Source organism: Ursus americanus, chromosome 19, assembly GCF_024610735.1.
Source record: "Ursus americanus isolate L20-20 chromosome 19, mUrsAme1.1.p, whole genome shotgun sequence".
Lineage (NCBI taxonomy): Eukaryota > Metazoa > Chordata > Mammalia > Carnivora > Ursidae > Ursus > Ursus americanus.
In genome coordinates this window covers 44,355,888-44,383,037 of record NC_142145.1, presented here as the reverse complement: position 1 = coordinate 44,383,037, position 27,150 = coordinate 44,355,888, and the positions used below count along the sequence as shown (strand labels likewise).

The window sequence follows — 27,150 nt, the reverse complement described above, 5'->3', positions numbered from 1 at the left end:
TCTATTCTAAAAATAAGGGGTTATGCATCTAAATTACAAGTCCTGTCCAAAAAACACCGCACAAAATTTTCACCATTTTCCTTTCTGTGGAACGTAAATATATTTGATCCCTAGAGAACATTGCCAGTGGCTTTCAGGCAAACAAATAATAGCTTTTTAAAATTAACTGCTTTTCAAACTATTCACTTGCTTCTTGAGCTTAGGGGGGAAATGACTCATTTTGGGATTCACTTAGTATGATTTTCATTTATAATAGTTTTCATTTTCTTACATATTATTTCACCAATACTTTTTTGTTCCCTTCTTCTCCATGATGTTTCAACCCAACAGTGCTATTGAAAGCTTTCCATTTCTTATCTATAATTGTTTTTTCTACCTGTAACTCATCTATTTACATGTTTTTTTTCTATCTTTTGTATTTACTGTGGCCTGACACGATCTCTGACCTCAAGCAAATAAAGCGGTCTTTACACTCTGCTTATTCTTTGGTTTTCATTGCTTCTAGGTTTTTAAAAATATTTTATTATGCTTTTCTATTTCCCCAACTTTGTGGAAGTGTGATGACTTATTTTGATGCATTTTGACCAAATAATCCATAGGCTTAGCATTAGATGAAATGATTCTGGATTACAATAATAAATTCATTATAAACATTGCATATATAAATTATATGAATGTGTGCATATATACATAGAAATATGTGTAGACTTATGCCCAGATACTATAGAAGTGATGTACCACATGCAACATTTGCTGGGTGCTTCATCTTTGCTAAGGACTTGCATATACACATATACCATTGGCTCTTCACCATAACACTATAAAGCAGGCAAAGTGTGGATTATGCCCACGCTAGAAGTTCAGCTAGAACTGAAGCTTAGGAAGTACTAGTTAGATGACACAATGGTTCTATCAACTGTTATTTGTACTCTTTTTTTTTTTTCCCTAAGCACAGTATTTTCTTCTACTATGTTATGTGGCATAAGTTTGAACTCCCTAAACCTAGAGTGGCAGGCTCTGAATAACAAAAAATTTTCAGACTCATTTGAAGACTGGCTTGTGTCATACAATGTTTAATTTAACCGAATAAATCATTTGCCTTGATATAGGGGTTTCTTACAGGATTTCACCTGCCATTCAATCTCTGTATGATATGAATTGCATAGAATGTTACATACTTATGAGGAGTCTTATGTTCTATTTATGTGTGATTGGAAGAAACTCTATCACCATTTAGTTCTCAGAGAAATGTTTCCTTCTTTGTTTCTTTTTTTCCATTTGTTTTAACCACCAGGTTTCAATTATTTGCAAGTGTTTACTAGGAGCCTCTCGTGTGTAAGGAACTCTCGCGAGAAACATGGAGGCTACCAAGCCAAGCCCCGTCTCCACCCTCTCCAGCTTTCTGTGCTCCTGCCATGCTGGACCCTTGCTATTCCTTAAGCCAGCCGGGCACATTGCTGCCTCAGGACTTTGGCTTTGGAACTACTTCCAATTTGTTTGCTCTTCACACAGATTATCTGCAAAGCTAACTCCTACCTCATTATTTGTTATCTCTTCTGAACTACTTGAGCAGTTTACTAGTACTTCCATTATGGCACATATTCCATTCTAAGTTATAATATATTTATTGTTATATGTTAATCTTTCCCTAGTAAACTACACACCCTGAGGGAGCCATACTGGGGATAAAGAGGTGTATTCAAAAGCCCATACTTGTCTAATGCTCATCCTCTTTACAAACCTGATAGCCTAACGCCTTGTACATAGCAGGAAATTAATAAATCTGTTATCTTAAGTTGAAGTACCAAATGAGGAATAAAAAGTTAATGCCATAGGCTAATGTTCCCCAAAGTGTGAGATACGTACCACCTTAATTGGAAAGTACGGATACTGTTCTTTCTGATTACACAAAGGAAAAAAGTCTCACTGAGATGCTAATATGTCTTTAATACCTCTGCGACACTTAATAAATCTGGTAACAACAAAAGAACAGATTTTTGGCTCTCAGCTTTTCGTAGGTACAAGTCTAATAGCAAGAATTTTTAAAACATTATTTGGTATTAATCGTATTAGTTTGATATTATCTTTTATTTAAGGTGATACTGATTATATACTTACGGTTCTGATCAGTTTTGATTTTTATGTTAAATATTAAATGCTTACAAAGAGAATTTATACCATAAATAATACATAAGGAGTAATGATTAAACAAACACCTGTGTGTCCAACTTAGCTTCCTGTGTTCTTTCCAGACAACCTATTACTCTAAATTTGCATTTCCCATATTATTAGTAAGGATAAATATTTTCACATGTTTACTGAGCCTTCATGCTTCCTATTTGTGAAATGCCATTTCATGTTAATTTCCCATATTCTAATTTGTTGGTTTGCGTTTTCTTATTGATTTGTGGCCATTTTCTACATATTTAGGAAACCAATAGTTTTCCCAGTTATATGCGTTATAAATGTTTTATCCTCTCATAGCTTTCATTTTCGCTCACTCTATAGTAACTTCTAGTAAACAATTTATTATTTTTAAGATAGAGGAGCATATCATTTGTGATATTTTATTTGTGATTTATACTGTCTGGGCATTATTTGAGATATCATTCCCAACCTAAGTTCATAAAAATATTCTTTATTTTTTTTTCTAAAAGATTTGCAGTTTTGTCTTTCACACATTTTTACACCATTGAGTATTCTATTTTATTTTTATTTTTTCCATATGGATAATGAATTGAATACTCCATTCATTCCCTCACTTATGTGCAAAGAAGGCTATAATCTATGTTGAGTTTTTATGTGCCTAATATCTCTTGGAGAACCTTTATTTTGTTCTGTGGACTAATCCCACATCATCCAAACAGCTGCAGATTTATTATAAATCGCCTGCATAGGACAAATCCTGTCCTGCTTGTTCTTTTCCTTCAAGAAAATCTTTACTATTCTTCACCTTTCATTCTTTCATATACTTTTTTGAATCCGCTTGCCCAGTTCCAAAAAGTAAAAACATTAAAAAATACATTTTAAAACCTGTTGAAGTTTCCATTGGAGTAGCTATAATTTATAGCTCAAATTAGGGATATTTGATAACTTTACAGTATTGAATCTTCTTTTTTTTTTTAAGATTTTATATATTTATTTGACAGAGAGAGACAGCCAGCGAGAGAGGGGACACAAGCAGGGGGAGTGGGAGGGGAAGAAACAGGCTCCCAGCAGAGGAGCCTGACGTGGGGCTCGATCCCAGAACTCCAGGATCACGCCCTGAGCCAAAGGCAGACACTTAACAACTGCGCCCCCCAGGCACCCCTACAGTATTGAATCTTCTTGTCCAAGAGCGAGTTATATATGATCATTACTTAGGTCTTTAAAAATATCTTCCAGTAATGTTTTACCATTTTTCTCCATAAATATCTTGAACATCTTATGAGATTTCTAAGTAACCTAATTTTTGTGTCTATTATAAATGGAATGATTTTACAACTTATTTTTTTTTCACTTTTTTGCTGGTGAATAAAAATCTAATTGACTTATGAGTTGATTTGGTACCTAGCAGATTTACTAAAGTTTCATTCGTTATAATAATTTGTCTTTAGATTCTTTCAATATTGTCTTACATATAAACAGAAGTCCTCTAAATGACGGTATGATTTGCTTCTTTTCAGTGTTAGTGCTCCCTTACTTTTCTATACTTACATTCATTTCTATTTTATGTTACACTTTTGGCTAGGTCAATGAACAGATCTTATTAGCTATTTATTATAAACTAATAATTGCATTGAAACTTCGCCACTAATTATTATGCTTGCCAAAAATAATATTTCAAATATTCTTTATTAGGGGAAGAAAATCCCTGCCTCTTCCAAATGTTCTTTTTTAATCATGAAAATATTTAGATTTTAGAAAATATTAGATTTTTCTGCAACTCTTGAGATAAACATATAATTTGCCTCCTTTAAACTGCTAATGTGGTAAATTCAATCAATTAGTTTATTGAGCTCGAGCCCACCTTACATTTTCGTGATAAAACTGTTTTAATATGGTATAAAATCTTATAACATAGTGGATTTAGTTTGTTAATATGTTCTTTAAAATTTTTTAATATTAAATCACCTAAATTTTTCTTTAACTATCTTTGTCTGGTTTTAATATGGAGATTATACTGGATTTATTAAACGCAGTGTCCTTCTTTTTGTATTTTCTGGCACAGCTTTGGAATTATGTATATGTTCTGGTATTTTCTTTGTGGGAAGGTTTTCAACAATTTATTAATCTCTTTAATGTTTATGGAATCATTTTACTTCTTTCTCTTTTATCTTGAGCCAGCTTTGTTAACATTCTAAGACCATTTCCATATAATTACATTTATCCAGCTGTTAGTACAAAATTATTCATAATATTCCCTTATTTTTATCTGTGCATTTTGGATTTTTTTTAAATAAAATTTAAAATTGAGAAATAATATACACACACACACACTAAACTATAATCTTAACAGTATTGCTTGATGAAATTTTACATATGTATATAACAGTGTAATCACCACATAGATCAAGATATGGAACATTTCAAGCACCCAAAAGAATCCTTTTTGTCCCTTCCTACTTCATGTCATTCCAGAGGTAACTATTCTGATTTTGATCACCACTGATTAGTGTTGCTTATTCTTACATTTTATATGAATGGAGTCATATAGGAGTAGGTGCCTGGTTCCTTTTTTTCAACATTGTGTATATGAGTCGCCGAGATTATTATACAGCAGTAGTTCATTCCCCTTTATTGCTGTGTGGTATTCCATTGTGTGAACAGAATGAGTTCATACCATTATATGACTGTATTTATTCATTTTATTTTGACAGACATTTTGATTGACTCTAGCTTGAAGCTTATATGTAAAACCCACTATAAATATTCCTGTTCATAACCTGTGGTAAACATTCGCACTCATATCTCTTAGATACAGACCTTGGAGCAGAATCTGTGGGTCATAGAGTCAGCTAGTATTCAACTTTAGTATATACGGCCCCACAGTATTTTTAAAGCACTTGTACAAAATAACACTGCCACTAGTAAAGTAAGAGAGTGCCAATTGCTCTCCATTCTTGGAAAATACGGATTTTTGCATTCATTTTTATTTCAGTGGCTCTCCAACTATCTTTTAAACTTCTGCACATACGATGCTATTATTAATATTATTTACCGTTATTTTTTAAGTTGATTAATTTTGCCAGAAGTTTACAAATTTTGTTAGTCTTGTCATAGAAGTGGTTTTTTACTTTGTTGGCCTTCTTGTCAGCTTTCTATTTCATTACCTTTGCTCTTTGCTTTATTTATCTTCCACTCTTCTATTTTTTCATGGACTTGTTTTGTTGTTCTGTCCCCAATGTCTGAAGCTAGATGTTTAGCTGATGGATATCAAGCCTTTTTAAAATTTTCTAATATGAATTTGTTTCTAATATGTATTTTTTCTAATATGTATTCTTATGTTATAATAATGTTTTCCTCTAAGTGTTGCTTTGTTTCCATCTCACAGGTTTTGCAATATAGTTTTCTTTCGGTTCTAAGTACTTTTCATGTCTCTTTTTATGACCCCTTTGTTCCACGTGTGCTTTTAATATTTGAATTTATGGAGTTTTTTAAAAAGATAACTTTGTCATCTATCATGGATTTGTACGGTGGCCAGAGAATGTGATTTGTGTGGACGTGAACTTCTACATTGGTTGGGCCTTCCTTTATGACAGGTGTAGCATGAAGGAGAGCAGGTATACAATGACAGGCGGGGGCCTGGACAGAGGCTGCAAGAGATGCGAGTTGCAGAGAAAATACAGCAGCTCGAGAGTGGTCTACCCAAAAGATTGGAAGAACAGAGAAGATATGGGAAATACAAACAAGGTTTCAGACAAGAACAATTAGGAGAAAGATGGTACACTGTCAAAAACTGGGGGGCAAAAGAAATTATGATTTGATTTGGTCCGAGGGCTAGCAGAATGCATCACTGATAATGTCAGGCAGGTAGCTGAAAATATAAGACGGGGCCTCAGAAGAAGGTCAACATTTGAAATGTGATATTTTAGTCATCTCTATGGGGTAATAATGAATAGGAAATAAGTAATAGGAAATGAGGGTGAGGGGAAGAGACGGGCAAATTAAGAATAGAACCTTCAGGGGAAAAATGTGAAAAGGTGAAAACAGAAAGGATAAATAAGGAACTGGTTATTTAGATGTTTTAAAAAAGCATTTGGCAATTTTGGGGGAATTTTCTAGGAAGACAAAGTACATCTAATAGAAAATTGCATCTATATTATGTATGAGTGGAACAATAGTGTAATAAGAGATCCAGAACATAGCTCTTGATTTTCCTTCATTATTCAAAATCATCTTGAATATTTACTAATTCCTACCTCAACACCATTTAAGACAAAAGTAAAATGCTTCTCCTAAATAGAATTCTGCCACTACATAGGATGACCCCACACTCTTTTGGCTTAGTACTCAAAGAACAAGTATTATGTGCAATTCAAGATTCATGGTTGTATACAAAAACATTCCTATTTCTTAATTTCCTATGTTCTAAAAAAGCACTGGAACCATATGGGATGCATCAGAAAAAAAAAAAAAAATCCAGAACTGGAAATAAGTACAGAAAATGTGGGAATGGTAGTGGCAGTAAGTTTAATGTGTGGGTCAATGATCAATGCCAGATAAGCATGGGACCAGAGACAGGGAGTGCATATGAGGCAGGTTCTCCCATGTTTCACACTCTGATATTTATGCCAGGGGTCATTAACTCCCTGTACCAGCACACTGTAGCTGCCAAACAAATATTGAACCCAACAACAATAAATCGGAAAGCAGATTGAACTTGGCAAAGCAACTCACTCTATTTCAAGAACATCTTGAATCTTACAAATGTATTTGGTCATGTAAATTTTCTATTTAATTTTAAAATATTATTTACCTAGAAGGAGCTTACCTAATTTTTTGCTCTTAGCAAAACCTAAATCCATCCTTGTATGGAAATTTTTATTACATAAAACAGAACTGTGGAACTTGAGTCGGCTCTGAATTACCATCATGTACATATTGCCATTTTCAATATATGAACCATAAAGAAAGAATATTGACTTCAAGACATTTACAACAGACCTTCACATTAAAGATGATTTTTGAACTGTTAGAAACCTCAGGTCTTTTAGCTTATTTTAATATTTTTAGATCAAACCTGACTTTGAAGCATGTAAGCACTTTTGGGTAAACTTATCTGTATCTCTCTGTATTAGTTACTAGACATACACGCATATACAACCAGAGACAGAGTATATACAATTTTTGTCACTTTGAAGTACTTATACTATGTTTTTTTATTCAACTGATATTGACTGAGACCTTATGACAAGCATGTTGGGTATTCAGAAGTGAGAAAGAGGAAGAAGGAAATAAACAAGCAAAGAAAATATAATTTAAAAAGGAGATCCTAAGGAGGAGACTAACTTCGGTAAGATTTTGGGGGGAGGCCCATCTGACAGATGAGAAAGGTGCAGACAGGCTGACTCAGAAGAGTAGTCCAGGTAAACAAGTGGCGCAAGTGAAGCCTCAGAAGGAGAGCCCCACTCAGGAGATCGGGAGGCCAGCCGGCTAGAGCCAGACTGTGTGTGGCCTCATAAACGGGAGAGGGGTTGGGCTTGTATTTGAATGGCATGGGAAGTCTCTGAAGAATGTTAAGTGACTCCATGTAATTTACATGTCTGCAGGACAATGCAGCATGAAGAATAGATTGGGGCAGGCAGAAGATGGAGAGGGATCCATTAGGAAACCACTGCAGCGTCCAGGAGAAGACTGTGGCCCAGACCATGATGATGGCTATGGAGATGGAAAGACGTGGATGGGATACTTGTTAAAGGCAGAATCAAGAGATCCAGGACATATTAATAGATCAGACGTGGGGAATGAGGAAAGGGAGGAATCAGGAATAATTTCCTAGTTTCTTGCTTGAATAATTTGGGTGTAGGGTGGTTCCCTTTACTCAAAAGATGGAAGTCTGGAAAAAGAACAGGTTTCAGGAAAGAGAATCTAGAGTTTAGACTGTCCTCATTACACTTCAAATACCTAAAAGAGATGCAAATGAAAAAGTCAAGCTGTCAGTAGCACACAGTGATCTGGGTCTAAGTGGAGGCCTAGGCTATGAATAGAAATTTGCGGGGTTTTAGCATGGAGATAAATGAAGAGATGAGAGGCCTACTGAGAGAGTAGACAGAGAAGAAAAAGAAGGCCAAGGATGAGCCTCAAAGAATCTCTGCACTTTTAGATCAGGCATGGGAGGGAAAACCTCCAAATGCAAAAGTAGGAGGAAAACTACAGAGCAAATGCCATGAAGTCAGAGGTGCACGTCGAGGAAAGAGCCATCCACTCTGCCTTGTGCTATAGGGATGATGGAGACAGAAAGGCTTTCTTTGGAACCTGGAGACCACTGGCCGCCTTGATGGGACCAACTACAACTTCTCTGGGAAATCAGGCCTTGAAGTGGAGTAGATAATAACAGCAGAACATCAATGATGATGGAACGTTCTGAGTCCAAATGCGGTAAGAAAGTGTGGACAGTGATCCTGTAGTTAACACACTCAGAACAAGAACATACGTTTATCCAATACCTTCTAGGTGGCTCCTGCATGAAAAAAAAAAAGCTAGGTGGCCAGCTGTCCTGCCATTCTCCATGTATGGGAAAAGGCTCTGGGCAAGCCACCAGCCAGACACAGCTCCAGAGGCGTATGCCTACTGTGGGCCTGGCACGGTCATAGGTATTAGAAATATGAGACTCAGTAAATTCTTGCCCCAAGGAATTCATAGGAAGAGAAAGGTAAAGAGGTAATTATAAAACGAAGTGACAATTTTAATATATTTATGACACATTGTACACAAAAAGCATTCAAGGAGGGGGGCAGAGATGTCTGTGGTGGGAAGTCAGGGTCATAGGAGGGTAAGTTGATCTCCAAATAGAGGGTAAGGTGGACAGCCTTATGGAAGATGGAGGGCAGTCAGGAGGAGGGAAACTATCGGGTAGGAGAGACAGGGCAGTCTTAATGAGACACAGAGGCAGTGTGTCACCTACAGGTTAATTAAAGTATTTTCAACTACAGAATAAGGTGAAAGGTAAGAAAAGGAAGGGAAAATTTATCAGGGGCCAGAACCTGAAGAGTCATTATATTTCACAATAAAAGGATATTATACTATCCTGTAAGGGTGGAAGTATAGAGCACTTAAAATGTTTCAAATAGGGAGGGACATGCTATTCAGATTTGTGTTTCAGATAGATTGTTCTGGCAGCTTTGTGGAGATGGATTTGAAAATGATAAGACTAAAGTCCAAGGGAACAATTAGGAGGCTGCTTCAGTAGTTTAGTGAAAGATGATCAGAGACTGAATTACAAATGTGGTAAGGGGATGGAGAGGAGGGGACTGATTTAAGAAATATGTATGAGCTGCAACAGAGATCACTTGATGACCAACTGGACGTGGAGAAAAGGGACATAAGTAAATCAGCGGCTCCACAAGTGGAATAGAAAATATAAGAAAAGAAGCAGGTTCAGAGAAAGGCTGATGAGATCAGTTTTGGTCCCATTGCGTTTAAAGCGTACGGAAACACATGAGTGAATATATCCAGCAGGCAACGGTGTGTATGGGTCTGAATATCAGTGGAAAGGTGTAAGTCATAGATACCCTTTTTAAAATCTGTTTCATCGAGAGGTAATTCGCATAAGAAAATTCACTAATTTTACAGCTGGTGAGTATTAACAAATGCATACAGTCATGTAACCACCACCACCATCAAGATACAGAATATTTCCATCAGCTCCCGAAAGTTCGCTCCTGCATTTGGGAGATATAGCATTTGGAGAGTCGTCCATAAAATGTGGTAGCTGGAGCCACGGGAATGGATGAGGCCAGGTGGAGGGGGGTGCAGAACGTGAGTAGCAACAGCGCACAAACTTGCAGGAGCAGACAGAGCAAGGAGGCTACAGATCATTCTATGAAAGGAACCAGGAGGGAAAACAGAGGTTGGATAAAGAGGAAATAGCCAAGACTGAGAAGTAGAACAGTAGGTAAACTAGGATAAGTTCTCTTTAAGAAAAAAAAAAAAAAAAAAGCATTGCATGGTCCATTAGATCAACAGAGACCTTAAGGAAGTCAGCTGCAGTTAAGTGAGGGAGGCAGATGACCCCTTGCAGTGGGTGGAAGAAGGGGATGACCGCAGAAAGTAAGACCGCAATACAGAGAGGATTTTATGAAAAGGAAACGGATGAGACAGCAGCTAGAGGAAAGTCCAGTGGATTTATGAAAAGAGAATCTTGAATCCGGAGTTAGAGAGCCAGATTCTCAGAGCTCCTTGTCTACCCCTCACTAGCTGTGTCACCTTAGATCTCAATTTATCTGGACCTGTTTTGCTGCCTGTAAAATAAGGCAGCTTAATCAGATGACCTCCAGAGCCCCTTCTGGTTCTGGGTCTGTGGCACTGTTCAGCAACACGGACACAACTGGAAACCCTTGCAAGAGTGATTTCAATGGACCGGCAGGGACGGTGTGAGCTGGAATGTGAGTAAATAACCCCTTGAAGAAGCCCGGCTATCAGACGTCCTGGAGAAATGGAAGCGGGACACATGCTTCTAATGTCATCGTAAGAAAACATTTTAAGGTCCAAATGGGGCAGAACCTGACCAGGCCGGGCCAGTGTCAATGAACCCCAGAAGAAGAACTAACATTTATTCAACACACAGTAAATGTCAGTAACTCTGCGAGGTGCTTCGTGTATGGAAAAATCTAGATGGCCAGCGTTCTTCTGTGTCAGTTTATCTCTACCATTTATGGAACCATCGGAGGTCTCGGAGGTCAGCATAAATGTGTATCATACTCGGTTTCTGAGAGCCAAAGGGAAATGAATAGGTTCCCCCAAATATTTTATTCAAAACAAAGACTCCATAGCAAATTTAGATGGATAATTATAGGATTTTGGCACAAGGAAAACATGTTCACAAATTCAGAAAGCATTATGCAGAAGAAAAGGGGTTCACATTCAGATCTTTTGTCTTCAATTCCAAATTTCTACCTACTATTATGCTTCCGTAAGTGTCATGTGCCTTGTCTTTCATCCGTTTCTTGGATGGCATGTGTTTATCTAGTACTTATCCTTCCCTAGATTATATCTAAATCCCTTTTAAATAGGTAATCTGGTCTCAACCAAAAACCATTCTTTTCCGTCTTTGAAATACTCATTCCAGTGTCTACCAAGAAGACCCTTATGGGATCACAAGTCATAGTCCAGAAAAAAATCTAATCTTGTTCTTGACAATATCTGTGTATCCAGTTTTGATTATGTCCCGTGGTCTTCTTTTCTCTTCTGAAGTCTCAATCCTCAGCAAGAAGAGGAGATGAAAATACCACCTATAGCACTAAGTCCTTCGTTCCTGCCTAGGACATCAAAGTCAGGACACACACATGCCACACCTCTTTTTGTGATAAAATTTATTCCCACACGGCATACCTGTCTTTTGGCAAAGATTTACGTAATAACTTCTCTTATACCTACGTGGTAAAAAAGTTACACAATACACAGGAGAAGTCACAGAAGCTTAACTTGACTAACAAAGAATGTAAACAAATTAATTTTTATTATATGTCTTTTTCTTGCTAATGCATTATTTGGGGGCTCCTTTTTGCAAAATTCCACCTATGTTTAGAAAATTTTCTATGTCAAGTCCAAAAGATATGGCCTACTGTACATTTTTAAGTGCAGAGACTATCAGAAAGGAAGTGAGCACATGAAATTTTATGACTTAAATAGTGTAATGTAGAAAAAATAATAACGATGAAAATGTCAAACAAAACAGTGAACTTTTGAAGCGCAAAGGAAATACGTACAATGGAATCCTAATATCTGGTCAGTTTAGGACATTGCCACAAGCTCCTGTTAATCAGACTTAATAAGGAGGTACCCTTCTGTTTAAAGAGTCACTTTAAAGCCTTGGTATCTAGGTGCTTAAAAAACACTATTGTAAAAATCACAATTAGGAGCGCCTGGATGGCTCAGTTGGTCTGACTCTTGATTTCGGCTCAGGTCATGATCTCAGGGTCGTGGGGTCAAGCCCAGTGTTGGGCTCCGGGCTCAGCACAGAGTCTGCTTGAGATTCTCTCCCTCTGCCCCTCCCCCCCTCAAGTAAATAAATAAAATCTTAAAAAAAGAATTACAATTAAGAAGTGCTTTTAAAAATATCTTATACATTATTCTATTTAAGTGCAGGATATAGTTAAGCTTCATCATGAAGATTTTAGGTATAATTAAAAACTTGACCACCCGTTAATGATAAGTTCTCTAAGCAAATAACCCTAACCAAATTAACACATAAAGACTATCCATATGTCCTCCTTCATTTAAAAACTAAATCTCACCTCAAGTAGTATAATAATATATAGCAATTTAGGAACATCAGAAAACATAAGCCAGGAACAGAGAAGAAACAGGCACATGCCTTTCCACAATCTACTAAGAAACAAGAGCCCGATTTTGCTTGATTTTAAATGAACACACCACCACAATCACACACACACACTCACACACACACATGAATGCAATCATTTCAAATCAATTTTATGCACCATTTAAATTACACGTGAATATACAAACTCCCCTCTATATGTTAAGCACAGCAAAACTAAAAAGGGGGGAGAGAAGTAATTTTCTCCATAAATGGTTTTTCTAAAATTCTCATTCATAAGCATTTTAAAAACAAGACATTTTGGGGCCAATCGGGGAAATTTGAATATGGACAACTTAGAGATGGCGTTATAGAGCTACTTGAGTTCTTTAACTGATTTAGTTAATTGCCTTAACTAATAATATGGTTAAATGGGAAAATGTCCTTCTGCTTAGGAAAATCATGACAACTGACACTTACTTTCATGTGGTGCAGGTTAATAAAAAGGTTGCAGAGAGAGAGAAAAAAAATCTGTGATATGGATACACAAACACACAACATACACTGTGTTATTCCTTTAGTTTTTCTGTAGGTTTAAACACGTTTGAAATAAAAACTTGGAAAAAATAATTCATTTCATCGGATTAGAACTACCAAAAGAAACTACCTGATCCAACGCATGAGCCAGGAACCATTATCAAAACTATGCTCTTCCAGCTGTCCTCATCAGTTTGAAAGGACTTCATTTATTTAAATGAGAGAAAGGTGCAGATTTACTTGGAAGGAGAGAAAGGAAAGCAGCTTCAAAGTTTGGGAGCTCGCCTGTCACGCAGATGCCACATTTCGGGAGGATGGGCTCTGTGTCAGTCTTCCCGGCTCTCCCCTACCAGCTGACTGATGGCTATCTGCGGGGACGTGCAGGGGGGCCTCCAAGAGGGTGTGAGTGCAGAGACAAGATAAGGAAAATGCAGTGACCCCAAACTGAAGGGAGATGGATCTCCCTGGGGTTTTCATTTGGAGGGATCTCCAGATAGGGGCAGGTAGGGAAGTGGAAAGAACTCTTAGAAACCAGGTGATAAAGCATAAAGAAATTATAATAAAATGAGCCATCCTCTGCTCAGCTTCAAGGACTGGTGACTTACAAAACTATTTCGTTGTAAATGAACTTATTTTTCATACTCATTATGGCAAAGAAGGCATGAAACCACTCTTAAACTAAGAGAAAAAAAATCCACTTTAATTTTGAAACCCAAACCCAGAGAGTGAAGACTCGGGGATCTTTAAGGGGATGCCTTGAAAAGGAACATTGGGCATGTGGCGCTTGATAAATGTAGGGGCTTTTAAAAAATCCTGTTGTGCGAAAATATTTTGCTCAACACCCAGAAGACAAAGAGAAACAGTGAGTGTTGACAACATGGTATTATAAAGCCACCCCTACCCAATTTGTTATCCACAAATATATATATATTCTTTTTAATTTACTCTAAGCCAGCATGTTGGCCCATAGCATCTTACTTTTATGTCATTATCGCTCTGCCATACACACAAGTCATAGCTGGGGATTTCAACTCGCGGTGAGGCTATGCTGAGATTCCAGATCTCAGTGGTGCTGGCATGAGCGCTGATCTCTTCAGTCATAGAGAAGACAATATCCTAGGGAGACTGGAATTAGTCCTATTTTGCACCATTCAAGCCAAAATGCTGCTTATCAAGAAGCAAGTAATTGCTGGCTAATGGCTATGGGGGGAAAAAAACCCACTGCATTTCAATCTAAGCATCTCTCGGCACACGACAACAAATAAAGCTGCGGAAAGTGGACACAGGAAGTGGCAAGGGTTTCTTGAGGAGGTTAAAGAGCAAACAGTAAAAAGGCAAGTTACCTCATCCGACTGGGAGGGACTGATTCTGGGCATTGGCGATACTTGTGGAGTTTTCAACTGTGTGCTGTTGCTCTCTGGCACGAGCTCTCGGTGGACCGTTTGGATGTGGTTCTGGAGTTCGCTTTCAGACTCAAACTTAACGTTGCAGCTAGAACAGCGAGTCTTCAGTCCCCCCGCCTTGCCTTTACCCTCAATGGCACTGAGGTTCTCATTCTGGCCCAAGCCCGGCCTATTCGTGCCGGGAGGGATGTTGATGCCTGGGCTGCCGCTCTTACTGAGATTCACACAGCCGGCGCACAGACCATATGGCAGGCCGTTGATGTCAAGTTTCACCAGATCTTGCTTGGAACGGAACTCTTTGAGGCAAGACGCACACTTGTACAGTTTTTGGACATGCTGGCCACGCCCCGTGGTCTGGACGGCGGACCCATTCCCTGTCTTTTGCATGTGGAATGTCCCGTGGATTTTGAGTTCTAAGGTGGAGGTCACGGTCTGCATGCAGACCACACAGCGGAACCCCGTCAGGGAATTCCGCAAGTCAGGGTGCATTTGGCAATGCTCTAAAAACTCCTCTTCGCTCTGGAGAGGCATCTTGCAAATCCGGCAGTTTCCAGTATCGAGACTCTTACTGTGCGTGACTTTGTGTTCGGTAAGAGTCAAAAGGGAGGGGAACCGCTCTCCACAAATAGGGCACATGTAGTGTTTGACCGGGCCTAGGTGGGTCTGCATATGCTCGCGGAGGCCGTTTTCAGAGAAGAAGGTTCGAGAGCACACGTTACACTTGTAATTCCCTTTAATGAGCTCGGCTTTCTTCTTCACGATGGCGCTCTCCCCGGGTCTGATGTTGTGGTCTCGCAGCTGGTGGTTCTGCAGCAGGGTCTCCATGGTGTAGGCCGCCCCGCAGATGTCGCACCCGTACATGGGCTCCGAGGTGTCCACGTCTTCTTCGCTGCCGTCGTGGCTGTTGTGGGACTCCTGGCTGTTGGTCAGCAAGGTCTGCAGCTCCACCTCCTCCTTCTGCACTTGCTCAGAAGCCCCGTTCGTTCCACAGTTGGGAGTCTTGGTCTCAAACACGCAGTGCTTCTCCCGCAAGTGCTTCTCCAGCAGAATGATGGCGTGGAAGGCTTTGCTACAGAACTTGCAGTTGTACTTCTTGCTGTGCGTGGTGATGTGGCACTGCAACTCCACCTCGGTGCCGAAAGACTCGCCGCAGAAAATGCACTTGTGCACCTTGCCTTGGTTTTCCAGGTGGTTGTGTTTCACGTGGAGCTGGAGGTCAGTCTCGTTGCGGAAGTCCCAGTTGCAGGACGTGCACCTGTAGACTTTCTTCTCGTTACTGTGCTTCACAGCCAGGTGGAGCTGAATGGAGACTTTCGAGTCGAAAACCTCTTGGCAGAGCGTGCACCGGAAGAAGACGAAGGTGTGCATGTCCAGCAGGTGCTTCTGAAGGTCGTCCACTGACGTGAACTGCTTGTCACAGCTCTCGCAGATGTAGTAGGTGGAGGTGATCATGAAATGAATGGTAACGTGCTTCAGCAAGGATTCTTGGTTGGGGAACTCCTTGTTGCACTGAGGGCAGGTCAGTTTGGGGAGCACAGTGTCGAGATGAGTTTTTAGGTGAGTCTGAAAGCTGTCCAGGGACGTATACTTAGCACCGCACTGATTACAGATATATTCTCCAGCCGGACGCGCAGGCGCGCCGCCCACCGCCTGCATCATCTTAAGAGATGTCTGCTCTATGGCCACAGGAGATAAGGGGCTCAAGGCCCTGGATTTCTTCCCATTGTGAATATAATTCAGGGCCAAGGGAATGTTTTTATGATTCTCTTTGATATGCTTGTTCAGCTTAAGAACGCTGTTGAATATTGGCGAATTCGTACAGTAAGAACAAGAATAGACTTCTACTACTGGTTCCTTCGGAGTCCCGAGAACCGGAGACCCAAATCGGGAGCCACTGAGGTCACAATGGACCTGTCTTATGTGCTCTTCCAGGGAAGAGTCAGTGAGAAACCCCATGTAGCAGTGGGGACAGAAGAACGCATTGCTATCCTTCGCGGCAGGGTTCGCAAATCCATGAGAGCATCGGATGTGTTCCTGAAGGGTGTTGAGGTCGTTGACAACTTCGGAGCAGAAGTTGCACTGGTAGACTATGGCAGGCATGGCAGAAACAATCAGACCTGGGTCCTGAGCTTCATGCACTTGCTTCAGATGTTCATTTAGGTTATAGAGTGAGGGCAACACCTCCAAGCAATACTGACAAATGTGGGCCTGTTCTGGCTTGTCTAAATGCATAGTTTTCAGGTGAATCTGCAGAACCGCCAGACTCGAAAACAACTGCTTGTTGCAGTAAATACAGCTGTAGGTCACTTTTGCCTGTTTACTCGAGGGGACGGTCATGTCAGGGGTTTGCTGAGCAGCCCGCTTCCTCCCCCGACTCTTTGGGATGGGCGGAGCAGCTTCCACCATGGTCGAGCTGTCCACGGAGAGGTTGGAATCTGGAGTCGTGCTGGACACAGAAGTGTAGCCCACCGTGACCAGAGAGGGGCTGTTGCTGTGGTTACACGACTCGGCTTGCTGGTGGCTGTCCATGTGGCTGTACAGTTCCTCGACGGTGTGGAAGCTCTCCGAGCAGATGCTGCAAGAGTTCTTCTTCTCCCCGCCATGCACCTGCTCCATGTGGTTCATGAGGGACGTCTCCTCCATGAAGAGCTCGTGGCAGTAGATACACTGCAGGGCCGCTCGGTCCTCGTTCGGGGAGCACTCGGGGTGGCACTCCGCGATGTGCTTCTGGAGGTCTTCCGGGAAGTCAAAGCCTTCCTCGCACTGACTGCACTTCTGAGTGTCCTTTATCTTCCAGTCCTCCATCCTGGAGCCAGACTGGGAGCCGTCCTTGTTTCTCTCGTGAACCTGCATGTGTCCGTGTAAGGAGCTAGAGGACAGGAACCCGCGGCGACAAATGGCACATTTATATGGCTTGTTGGACGTGTGAGTCTTTAAGTGGATCTTCAAGTGATCACTTCGGGAGAACGCAGCGTCGCACTCGCTGCAGTGGTACTTCTTGTCCCCCGTGTGCAGTTTGATGTGGCGGTCTCGGCTCCGCTTGTGTTTGAACAGCCTACTGCAGTAGGTGCATTTGAAAGGCAGTTTGTCGCTGTGACTCTGCTCATGGTGCTTTAGGTAGCTGAGGCGGCTAAAGGACTTGTCACAGAACTGGCACGGGTATGGGAGTCCAGGGCCACCTTCTTCCTCCCCAAAATCGCAACCTTCTCCATGGCTAGGGGAAGTCTGGTCCTTGCTGGAAGGTGAGGAAGCCGGCCAAGAGCAGCTGGGATCATCTTCAACATCCACCCCATCTGCAATGAGAAGCAAGGGGACAGTTCATCTTACGTGTGGAGAACTCGAGAACGAGTTTACCGTACCATTGCAACAAGTCCGTTAACCGTTGGACCATCTAGAACCTTTCGGGGTTTCGGGGGCGGCGGGACAAAAAACTGGAGGACAAACTATTTGAGTGGAACACTTTTAAATCTGAGCCCAAAGCTTTTATTCCACATTTACTTTCTGCTGGGTTGTAAAATGTAAAAAGATATTAAATAGTTCTATGTCTAAATTACCCCTTTTATTACTTTTTATCATTTTTTTTCCTTAGAAGCAAGGTATATATTACGCATCGACAATTTTATTAAAATGCAGATTTTAATATATTTAATGTTTCTTCTGTATTCACTCTAAAATGATTTGCATATTATGGGAGCATCTGAAGAACCAAATGAAAAGAGGAAATATTACAGGAATGACTTAAAATTAATGCAGTCAACCCAGATGTCTAATATTTAATAAAAAATTCCCTCTGCATTTTGCTTGTTTTTCTATAAAAAGGCAATTCTGAAGACCAAAATCTTTTATGGGGCTCTTATTGATACAGACCTTATTGCTTTCAGCAAAAAAATATTAAAAAGTAAGCACACGGAGGAAGACAGAAAACACAATAATAATTACATCTTGTGTAATGAAAGACAACCAGGATTTCTTCAATAACTGAAAGATTCGAATACCATAGGCCAGAAAATGGATTATTAAATGTTAGAAGGGTACCACTAGATATTACATGTAGCTAGGATCAGCCAGGATCAAGAAAAAATGAGAGTTTCACAAGGGCCAGATTGTAAGCGTGTATTTTGTTTGGAAAGTTCAAGAGGTGGCCCACCATTTCTTCCTCTTGCAAAAGCTTCAGCAGCATGAACTTCCTTAGCCAAACAGGACCTGCACTTTGAGGTGAGCAGAGACAAAGCGACTTGTGAAAAACTGGAAACAGGAAAAGTGATAAATGATTATGGTAAATGCTGAAAGATTTATGAGTAACAAAGAGAAGACAAACAAGACTGAACGCCAGATACAACCTTAGCAAGTTATCCATAAAGTAACTCTACCTTATATTAGGTGTTTTTTAACTATGGTCTTGGCAAACGTGCACTCCTGTTTCTGTTGCTTTCTTAACATCCAAGTGGAAAATAAGACCTTCTCAAGGAGGTTGTAAAACCTCTTTTTTGCTTTTCGAAACAATCTATCATTCAAGACGAGAAGAAATTGTAAAAAGCTTTTCACTCTCCAAAAGAGCAAGATTTTTCAGAAATGCAGACTTGTGAAGACCATCGAGTGGAGCTGGTGAGCATAGTGATTCTATTAGGATAATAGGTTCAATTAGAAAATTATTAGGATATTCTAATAAAATTTGATTAGAACATGATCAAATAAGTTTTTAAATTCTTCAAAGCTGAAGTTCACTAGCAAGCTATATTATTAACATAAAAGTAGAAACTGGCAAGCATTATGTAAACAAATTCCACGTCTGCTTTCTTTAAGGTAACAAGATTTTACTAGATTATCAACCTCTTGCTTATCCACAGGAAACAGATGAGGATCATTCCTTTCCTGCATCTAGAAACTGATGACAACACCATCTCACTATCAATGCCAGATGGCAACCATCTAACTCTGAGAAAACAACCAAACACCATTCCTGGATCCCTGCCCACTGCAACAAAGCTTCGCAATACAAGTTGAAAATCGCATGATTTTGCATCCTCACTTATAGGAGTCTGTAACCCGACACATTTCCAGCATAAGAAAGGGTCTGCTAATTGTGGGTCTGATTTAAATTTAACGGTGAATGCATAGAAAGAACATAGACAGATAAGCTCAACTCACCACCAAACAGAAAAATGATTTTTAAAATTTTTAAACAAACGAAAAAACCTCAATAGTGATTCTAGCTTTCCTTTTAAAAAGCTCCAAGGCACCTAAAGACAAACCAAAGTTTTAAAATATTTCTCTTAAGAGAAAGCAATTGCTATTTATTAAATCTGCTCAGCATTCTAGGTAAAAATCTATATTTCACATTTATCTTTTAGGCTTACATCCTGTTGTTTCACTGAAAAATATTTTCAAGCACATCATCTCATTGGTACAGTTGGGAAAACAGTGAATCAGAATTTGTCATGAATCTAGACTCAAAGAAAATAACTACTGACCCTAAAAATTTAGCAAGTGAACTTATTATTAAATTGCAGATTGTGTCCAGGCAGGATATACGATTATACAAATATACAAAGAATTACAGAGCAATCGACCATTATAAATAGTGTGCAATCCCTGATACCACTCTTACATCAGGTTCTTGTTCCTGGGCCATGCCTGACTCTACCTATTACATAACTGTTCTCTTAAGCTTGTAAATTTCAACATGTCAAGTGAGCTGAGGGTTAGGATCAAATTTTTACTCAACCAGGAATCAAGGGAGCTGGAAACCTTCTCTTCTCTCTCTCTACGACCTCTATTATTTGGTCTTGGGGGAAAAGAAAGTGAAAATCACAGATGATGTGTCTTTGTAACTGAAATACATGAAAAGAGAGTACAGGATTCAGAAGGCTTAGGCTGGGGGATGGAATAGACGGAGCAGAGTAAAAAGTTGGAGCAGGGAGTGCTACTTTTAGAAAAATAAATAAGGGTTTCATGAAAGGCTGATTTCTATTTTAAAATCTAAATGGTAAAGAACTCAATTGCCTGTACTATAAACGGATGTGTGCTCCCAGCGACACACAAGGCACTCACTGACAAAACTCCCAGTGGGGTTGGTCCAGGCTCCAAGGGTATCAGTCTCCCAAGACTTTGGTGGTGGTGGTGGTGTGACCAATATTCTCTGAGGTCTACCTAAGTCTTTGAAAGCTGTCCGTCCCCATGAACTTCAGCTTTTGGCAGTCACCACTGTGCAAACGATGTTTAGATGGCTAGTACAGATTTGAACAATTTAAGTTCTTTTTTCACATAGAAGAAACTATGGAGGATTCTTCCAGTGCCAGTTTCTGGATCAACTCGAACTCTCTCTTTCCCCTCGGCACTGACTAAGTGCTACTTACAGGAATGTCCTTTCTGTGTGATGGCAGGTTTTCTGCATTTCAACGTGAAGTACTTAACATGTCCATGTTACATTTTAATTTTTGGAATCAGTCACTTCACACTAGGTGACTCTCGGAGAACTGTAGTTCTTACAGCCGGGGGAAAAAAAAAAAAGAAACAACTTTGCTGGAAACCAGCTCCACGGCCTCAAAGTCTATTTAAAGATGCAAATGTGTGTGCATAGTTAGTGCAGATGTTTTTCTACAGCAACTGTACTTGCTGAGTTTCACCATTTCCATAAAGCACATTAAAACAAGTGTGTGAACACTCCGAGATGAAAGTCTCGAACACTCCTGAGACTTTCAGTGGAAAGTAGAGCCGCCTGACTTTTCTCCAAGCAGACAGGAATGCCCATGATTCAGCAGCCTGAGTAAATAAAAGAGGTCCTTATTTCCTAATTTTGCTGGCTGGCCACACTGCAGCAGCCTCTGTGCTCCTGCCAAAGGGGATGCAAAACTGGAACTACACCCAGCCGCTGAAGGCCTGTCTTTGTTAGCCAGCCAGGCTTTCCCGACCATCTTCTGGCAACCAAACTGCCATATCCTGCAAGGAGGACCTCCATCTCAGGCTTGATGGTTCTCCAGTCTGCCGAAAAGGACGAAACAACAGATTTTGCCGGGTCTGTGTCGGAGGAGGACAGCTGGAAACTCAGTTAGCGGTGGAGCAACACCTGTTCGGTCCTATTTATGGGGAAAAGTGCTCACTACCAGAAAAGTGAAGTCAGACTAGGAGAAGGTATTCCGCAGCAAAAAAGGCACCAGAGCACAAAGTACCTTTGTGATATAAGCCACTGGCCCCTTAGGTGCCAGCCTGGGGAGGAGAGGGCAAAGATTATGTGATTTTATCCTGGCTGCTGCGGGCGAACAGAAGCGCACACCCGTGAAGAGCCCATCAGCTGCCAATCAGGGACCCGACCTGCCGCAGAGAAAGGCTGAGGGTCCCGGCCACTCTTTGGCTTTCGAGCCTAACTGAAGTAGCCAATAAAATAATAATAATAATAATGATGATGATGATATCAAAGTAGTAGGAAGAGAGGATGTGCAGAAAGGTTCGGGGTGATGTCAATGCTTATTTTGTACCATGAAGCGCGTCTTAGCACTAAGACACGTGTCTGTGAGGGCAGGGAGCACGCCTTTCAGAATGTTGACTCTGTAACAATGTGGACTCCTCTCTTTGTTTAGCTAATTTACGGCCAAAAGAACCCAAAACAACAACCAACCAACCAACCAAACAAACCTGTCTTGTCCACAAAAAAGAAGTTTTATACAAGACATGTAGACCCCAATATAATGCATATGACAAAATGATTCTTATAAAATACATTAAATGGTAGCTGGTTAAAATGACAATTAATGAGATAGCTCAATATTGCAGTTATTTGTGTTTTTCTTATTTTTACTTTAGTTCCGTTGAAGAAAGAAGGTTTTTTGTTTGTTTGTTTTTTGGCTCATGTTTGTCTTTTCTACAGCAATGACTAGAGATACCTTCCTCGGTACACAATCAATAAATACCATTTAATCTCGAAAAAAAAAACCAATATGGGCAATCTGAAAGTATTAAGGAGAAAGTAAAATAAGGTGGAGGGAATCACTGTAGATGTTAAAGAAATTATCCGAAGCTCTGAAGTTACAGAAACTTCTGACATTTTTCTTTCTTCACAGGACTGGGCCCTCGAGAAGCTGGCTTACGGATATCCTTTTGCTACCTGAGCTCATTCATCGTAACGGCAGAGTACTCTCTAAATTGCCCTTCGGGGACTCAGTATCATGTGTGCAAGTGCCACACAGCAAGGTTCCTTAACAGGGACAGGATTTACATCAATGGTTACTTTTCAAGTGAAGAAAAGCACAAATACTGACAGGTCTGCTGCCTCTGTTTTCAGGAGTGCGATGACTCAGAATGAGAACGAAAAGTCAAGAGTCTGGAGTTTTATTTCTAGCTTCATAACTGACTTAGAGAGTGACCTGGCCAAGTCATTTAATCTGGCCCTACCTAGGTACTTCACCTGCAATATGAAGATAATAATTCTTGCTCCTTACCCTCTGGGGTGTTCCAGAGATAAGTGAATGTTTCTGGGGCACCTATCATCCCTGGAAGAAAAGCTGCACAAGTAAACAAAAAGATTTACATGTGTGGCATGCGTTTATGTTTCCACATGTAAGATTCTCTGTATATAGTATAAACATATTTCAACATTTTCTTTCCTTTAATGAAACCACTGGAAGATTAGCTTTAAGGATTGGCCCAATGGAAATCTACAGTGCCTTAAGCATTGTACATTCAGCCATCAAGAAAATAAAACATAAATAGTTGGTGATATCTAAAAATTAATGGACCATAAATCCATGCTGACTTCGTTCCAAGTATTAAATTATCATGCATAAGATATAATCTCGGGTCTTTACAGACAGATAACCTTGGAACAAGTATTTTGCTATGTAATTCTGAAGCCAAGTATGTAATTTTCGAAGTACCTCTCTTCTTTCAACACTAGCGATAGAGTCACTGCATTACTTAACATCAAAATAAGTTCATTTAGAAGATGATCTTTTAAGTGTAGAACTATAGGGTAAAACACGAAACCCAAGCAAATTTCCAGGTTATTTTCCTCCATCGGCTTAAAATTATTATTTCTGCCAGCACGGGCCCTAAAGGAGCAGTTCTGAACTTTCACATTAAAAAGAGCTCATAGTCCTTTTTTCATTCATTAATTACCTGACCCACCTTAAGAGAAATAGAGAATCCTGAGGGGAAAATACAGCTGTGCACAAAGACTAAGAGAAGTTAGGCACCATTCAAAGAGAACAGTGTCTTGACATGTGTGTTTAATAGACACAGGTGACAGAGATATTTCTCGTGTTAACTTGGTGCTTTCACCGTAACAATTTTACATCACCATACGTAAAACCATCTAACCAAACTACATAATACATTTTTAAAGCAACGGTTTTCGATGGCTAAAGGATACGGTCATTCTAAATACGTACCATTATGCATTATTATACAATTGCTTCCTTTCATTCTCAATAGAAATGTCAACAGTTTTAGAAAAGTTGCAATTTTAATGATATAACATTCATACTTTTTGTAAAAATCAACAGCCCCACATGAAATTCACCTCTTTGTCATAAAACTTATTTAACTACTTGAAAATGTATACTCTTTACTGGGTGTTCAAAAGAGAAATGTAAACTTTAAAATTATTTATAATTCACAGATGCTTATAAATTCTGTAATATTCCAAATTGTTCTAGAAGGACCAATTAAATGCATTAACAGTTAGGTTATGAGGGAAGAGTGGTCACCCATTAATGATAGCAGCCGTGGGGAGCAGGAATTGGTGGTGCACATTTTTTTACTTCAGTATTAAGATGAATTCCAGATATCAGAGCTCACTTTAAATTAAAAAAAAAAGGAAAGAAAAAAAAAGAAGGCTCACTCTCCCCGACAATCCTTTAACGCTTCAGATGCGCCAACGTAAGAGATAAGAAGTTGTTATCACCCCTCCATTGCCCTCCATGGGTCTTCATATCCACGCTGTCTCTTTCTCCAGACACATTTCTATTTCGTGTGCAGAGAGAAGTACAAATGTTTTGCTTACTGTTGCTTAAAGTTCACTTGAACAGACGGAGCTCAATGAATTCCATCTTCTGCAGCCAAATTAAACAGAAAACAGTGCATTCTTAAGCAGTTCACACTTAACTCCACCTCTCAAATCAGAGGAAAAAGCTGACGCGCAACCAGTGAAAGAACAGTCATCATCTCCCTCACGGAAATCGAGACGTGTTTCTGAAGCCAGACAGAAGGAAAAGTGGTTTCCATTTATGTGGGGGGTGAGAACCGCTTTACTTTTTCTATCTTTTGGCTCACTTAAAAACATATATAACTAATGATAAGCCTCAACCTCTTGGCATTCAGTAATTGGCAATAGTGTCTTACACATCTGTGTACAACGCTGCGGCTGGAGAGCCTTCTACATTTTTTAACATGTTTCTCTTTCCTTGAATAATGACAGACACCATCACGGTGAATTTCCCAACTCTGCTTTCTTTTCATCTCTACTATTTTGGGTTAGAAGGCATGTTGTAGTTACTTTCTCATCTTGTATTTATATCTGACCTCCCACCACAAAGAAGTTGAAGCAGTTCTTCGTTGCGTATTTTGTTCATTCATTTATTTAACCAGCATTTATTACGCACCTACTATCCGTTTAGCTCTGATATTAGCTTATGCATTCTAGAAATTCCTTATTTTCTTCTAAGTTTTGGCTTCCTTATCTATATCATACCAGAAAAATGCCAGCCTGCCTCATAATTAATATTACAAGAATCAAGCGTGACATTGTATAAAAGAGCTCTCTGAATGTTTACAACATAAAAATGTACTAAATGGCTACTACTACTATGAAAGTCAAAGGAACCTTTAGGTTATAATTGATAAATGTGGAAACAGTACAAAGGAAAACAAATGAACTATAATTTAGTTGATTTTTTTTCATACTGAAATTCTAATACTTCTATCTTTTTTGAAGATTTATTTACTTATTTTAGAGAGCGAGCTGGGGAAGGGCACAGGGAGAGGGAGAGAGAGAATTTCAAGCAGACTCCCCTGCTGAGCATGGAGCCCGACAGGGGGCTCGATCCCAGGACCCTGAAATCATGACCTAAGGCAAAACCAAGAGTCGGATGCTCAACCAATTGAGCCATCCAGGTGCCCCTGGAATTTAATACTTTCAAAGGTAAATCCTTTAAACAAAAGGGATACTTTTGTTTAAAAACAAAAAATTTACAAAAATACCCAAAAAAGTCTTCTGAATGCTATTATAGTTATCTTGAAAGTTCAATGTGCAGGAGCTATTCCTTAATAGCTGCACACACTGGGAGGTTGTGATTAACTCATCACCAAAGTAAAATCCCCATAATGGAATGGCCTGCATTCAAAATCTTGAAGCCACATTACATGGTTCTGACACCAGCCCTATATCTCACATTATTTGACTTGTTTAGAAATTTCTTGAGGCAAATTCTATTTTGCTTCAATATCCTTTGCACTAGTGTGAAATATACCTATTAAACTATAAAAAAAAAAATCCACACCTCTGGAATTCTCAGCAAATTTCTTAGTGCTACCATGCTAATCATTAATAATTTTACATTAACCACTTCACTGGGGGAGTATCAGGCAAAAAGAATTCTTCCACTGAGAAAACTAAGTTTGAAAATATTTTTATTAGTGAATGATGGACCTCAGAAAGTTCATTGCACTGTGTTAGTGGTTTTTTGAAGAATTGCCATAACCCACTAGAATTTTTAAACAAAGCAATCAGATTCTCTGGAATCTAGTCTAGTCTAACAGAATGTTTTGTCATATTAAAATCTACTTTACTGAATATTTTTCCAATGTGTAGGCTTTGGTAAGCTTTTGAGCACAAGGAATTATAACTGTCCTGAAACGATGTTCACTCAGGCTAAATTTCACCCATATTCTATCCACAGCATAGTAAAGTTGACATGAATTTCCAGCAGTTTAAAAAGGCCACAGTATATACTTCATTGCAGATAAAGCCACTGGAGAATACAAAAGTGTTGAAAGGCTAAAATTTAATTAATGACCAATTAGCACCCCCTGTGGGTTCATTGTGCAGTAAAGTGATAAATACGGTGTGCTAATATAGAAAAAACTTACAAAGTTTAGGGGGAAATATTACTACAATGATCTATTATCTATGTCTATTTGACATATTATAATACAATGGACCTCAGTGTTCTTGATTGTGATGTTCATGTGTCTAAAATATGATAACGACCCTTCAGGTCTGGGACAAATAATCATTTTTTTATTTCAAGGCACACACTTTGACTCCTGCCAGGTTGTCAGGCTGGGGTATAAAACCCAGTGCTTTCAGATAGCTAGTGAGTGCACCTAGCCCACCACCTGGCACCTGCAACTCCAAGTAGTTTGTGTTATCTACTCCTCAGTCAGCGCTGATGCATCGTACAGGGAAGTTACATGTGGCGTTGATATTAACAAATGGAGGATGCTGGACTGTCTTGAGACTTTGTGCATCGGAAGAGATCTACAGGAGGAGAAATCACCAATCTGCCCTCACACGATAGAGTTTTAGGGTGTTTAACAGAATCATTAACTTTTATACTAATACTTAAATAGTAAAACTAAATTGAAAAATGAGGTCAGATCCCAAGTAACCCAAATGATATAAGGAGTCCTTTATTTCAAGTAAGATAATGTTTGGTAAACTGTACAGGACAAAACTATTTTCTTAAAATAACTCTAACTAGGGTAGGACAAAATATTTCTACACAGATCATACAATATCATATGCCCTTAGTC

At 39.5% G+C, this 27,150-nt stretch overlaps 1 protein-coding gene across 4 annotated transcripts in view; it reads right to left on the bottom strand.

Annotated features, from left to right (window-relative positions):
* Positions 1-27,150, bottom strand: part of ZNF521 (zinc finger protein 521) — a 274,293-nt gene that overhangs the window by 142,508 nt on the left and 104,635 nt on the right. For all 4 annotated transcript variants that reach the window (XM_045781967.2, XM_045781964.2, XM_045781966.2 and 1 more), the window contains one exon: positions 14,344-17,696. In XM_045781967.2, the coding sequence (XP_045637923.1) occupies positions 14,344-17,256 (2,913 nt within the window). In that variant the 5' untranslated portion in view covers positions 17,257-17,696. The remainder of the gene's footprint in view (positions 1-14,343; positions 17,697-27,150) is intronic.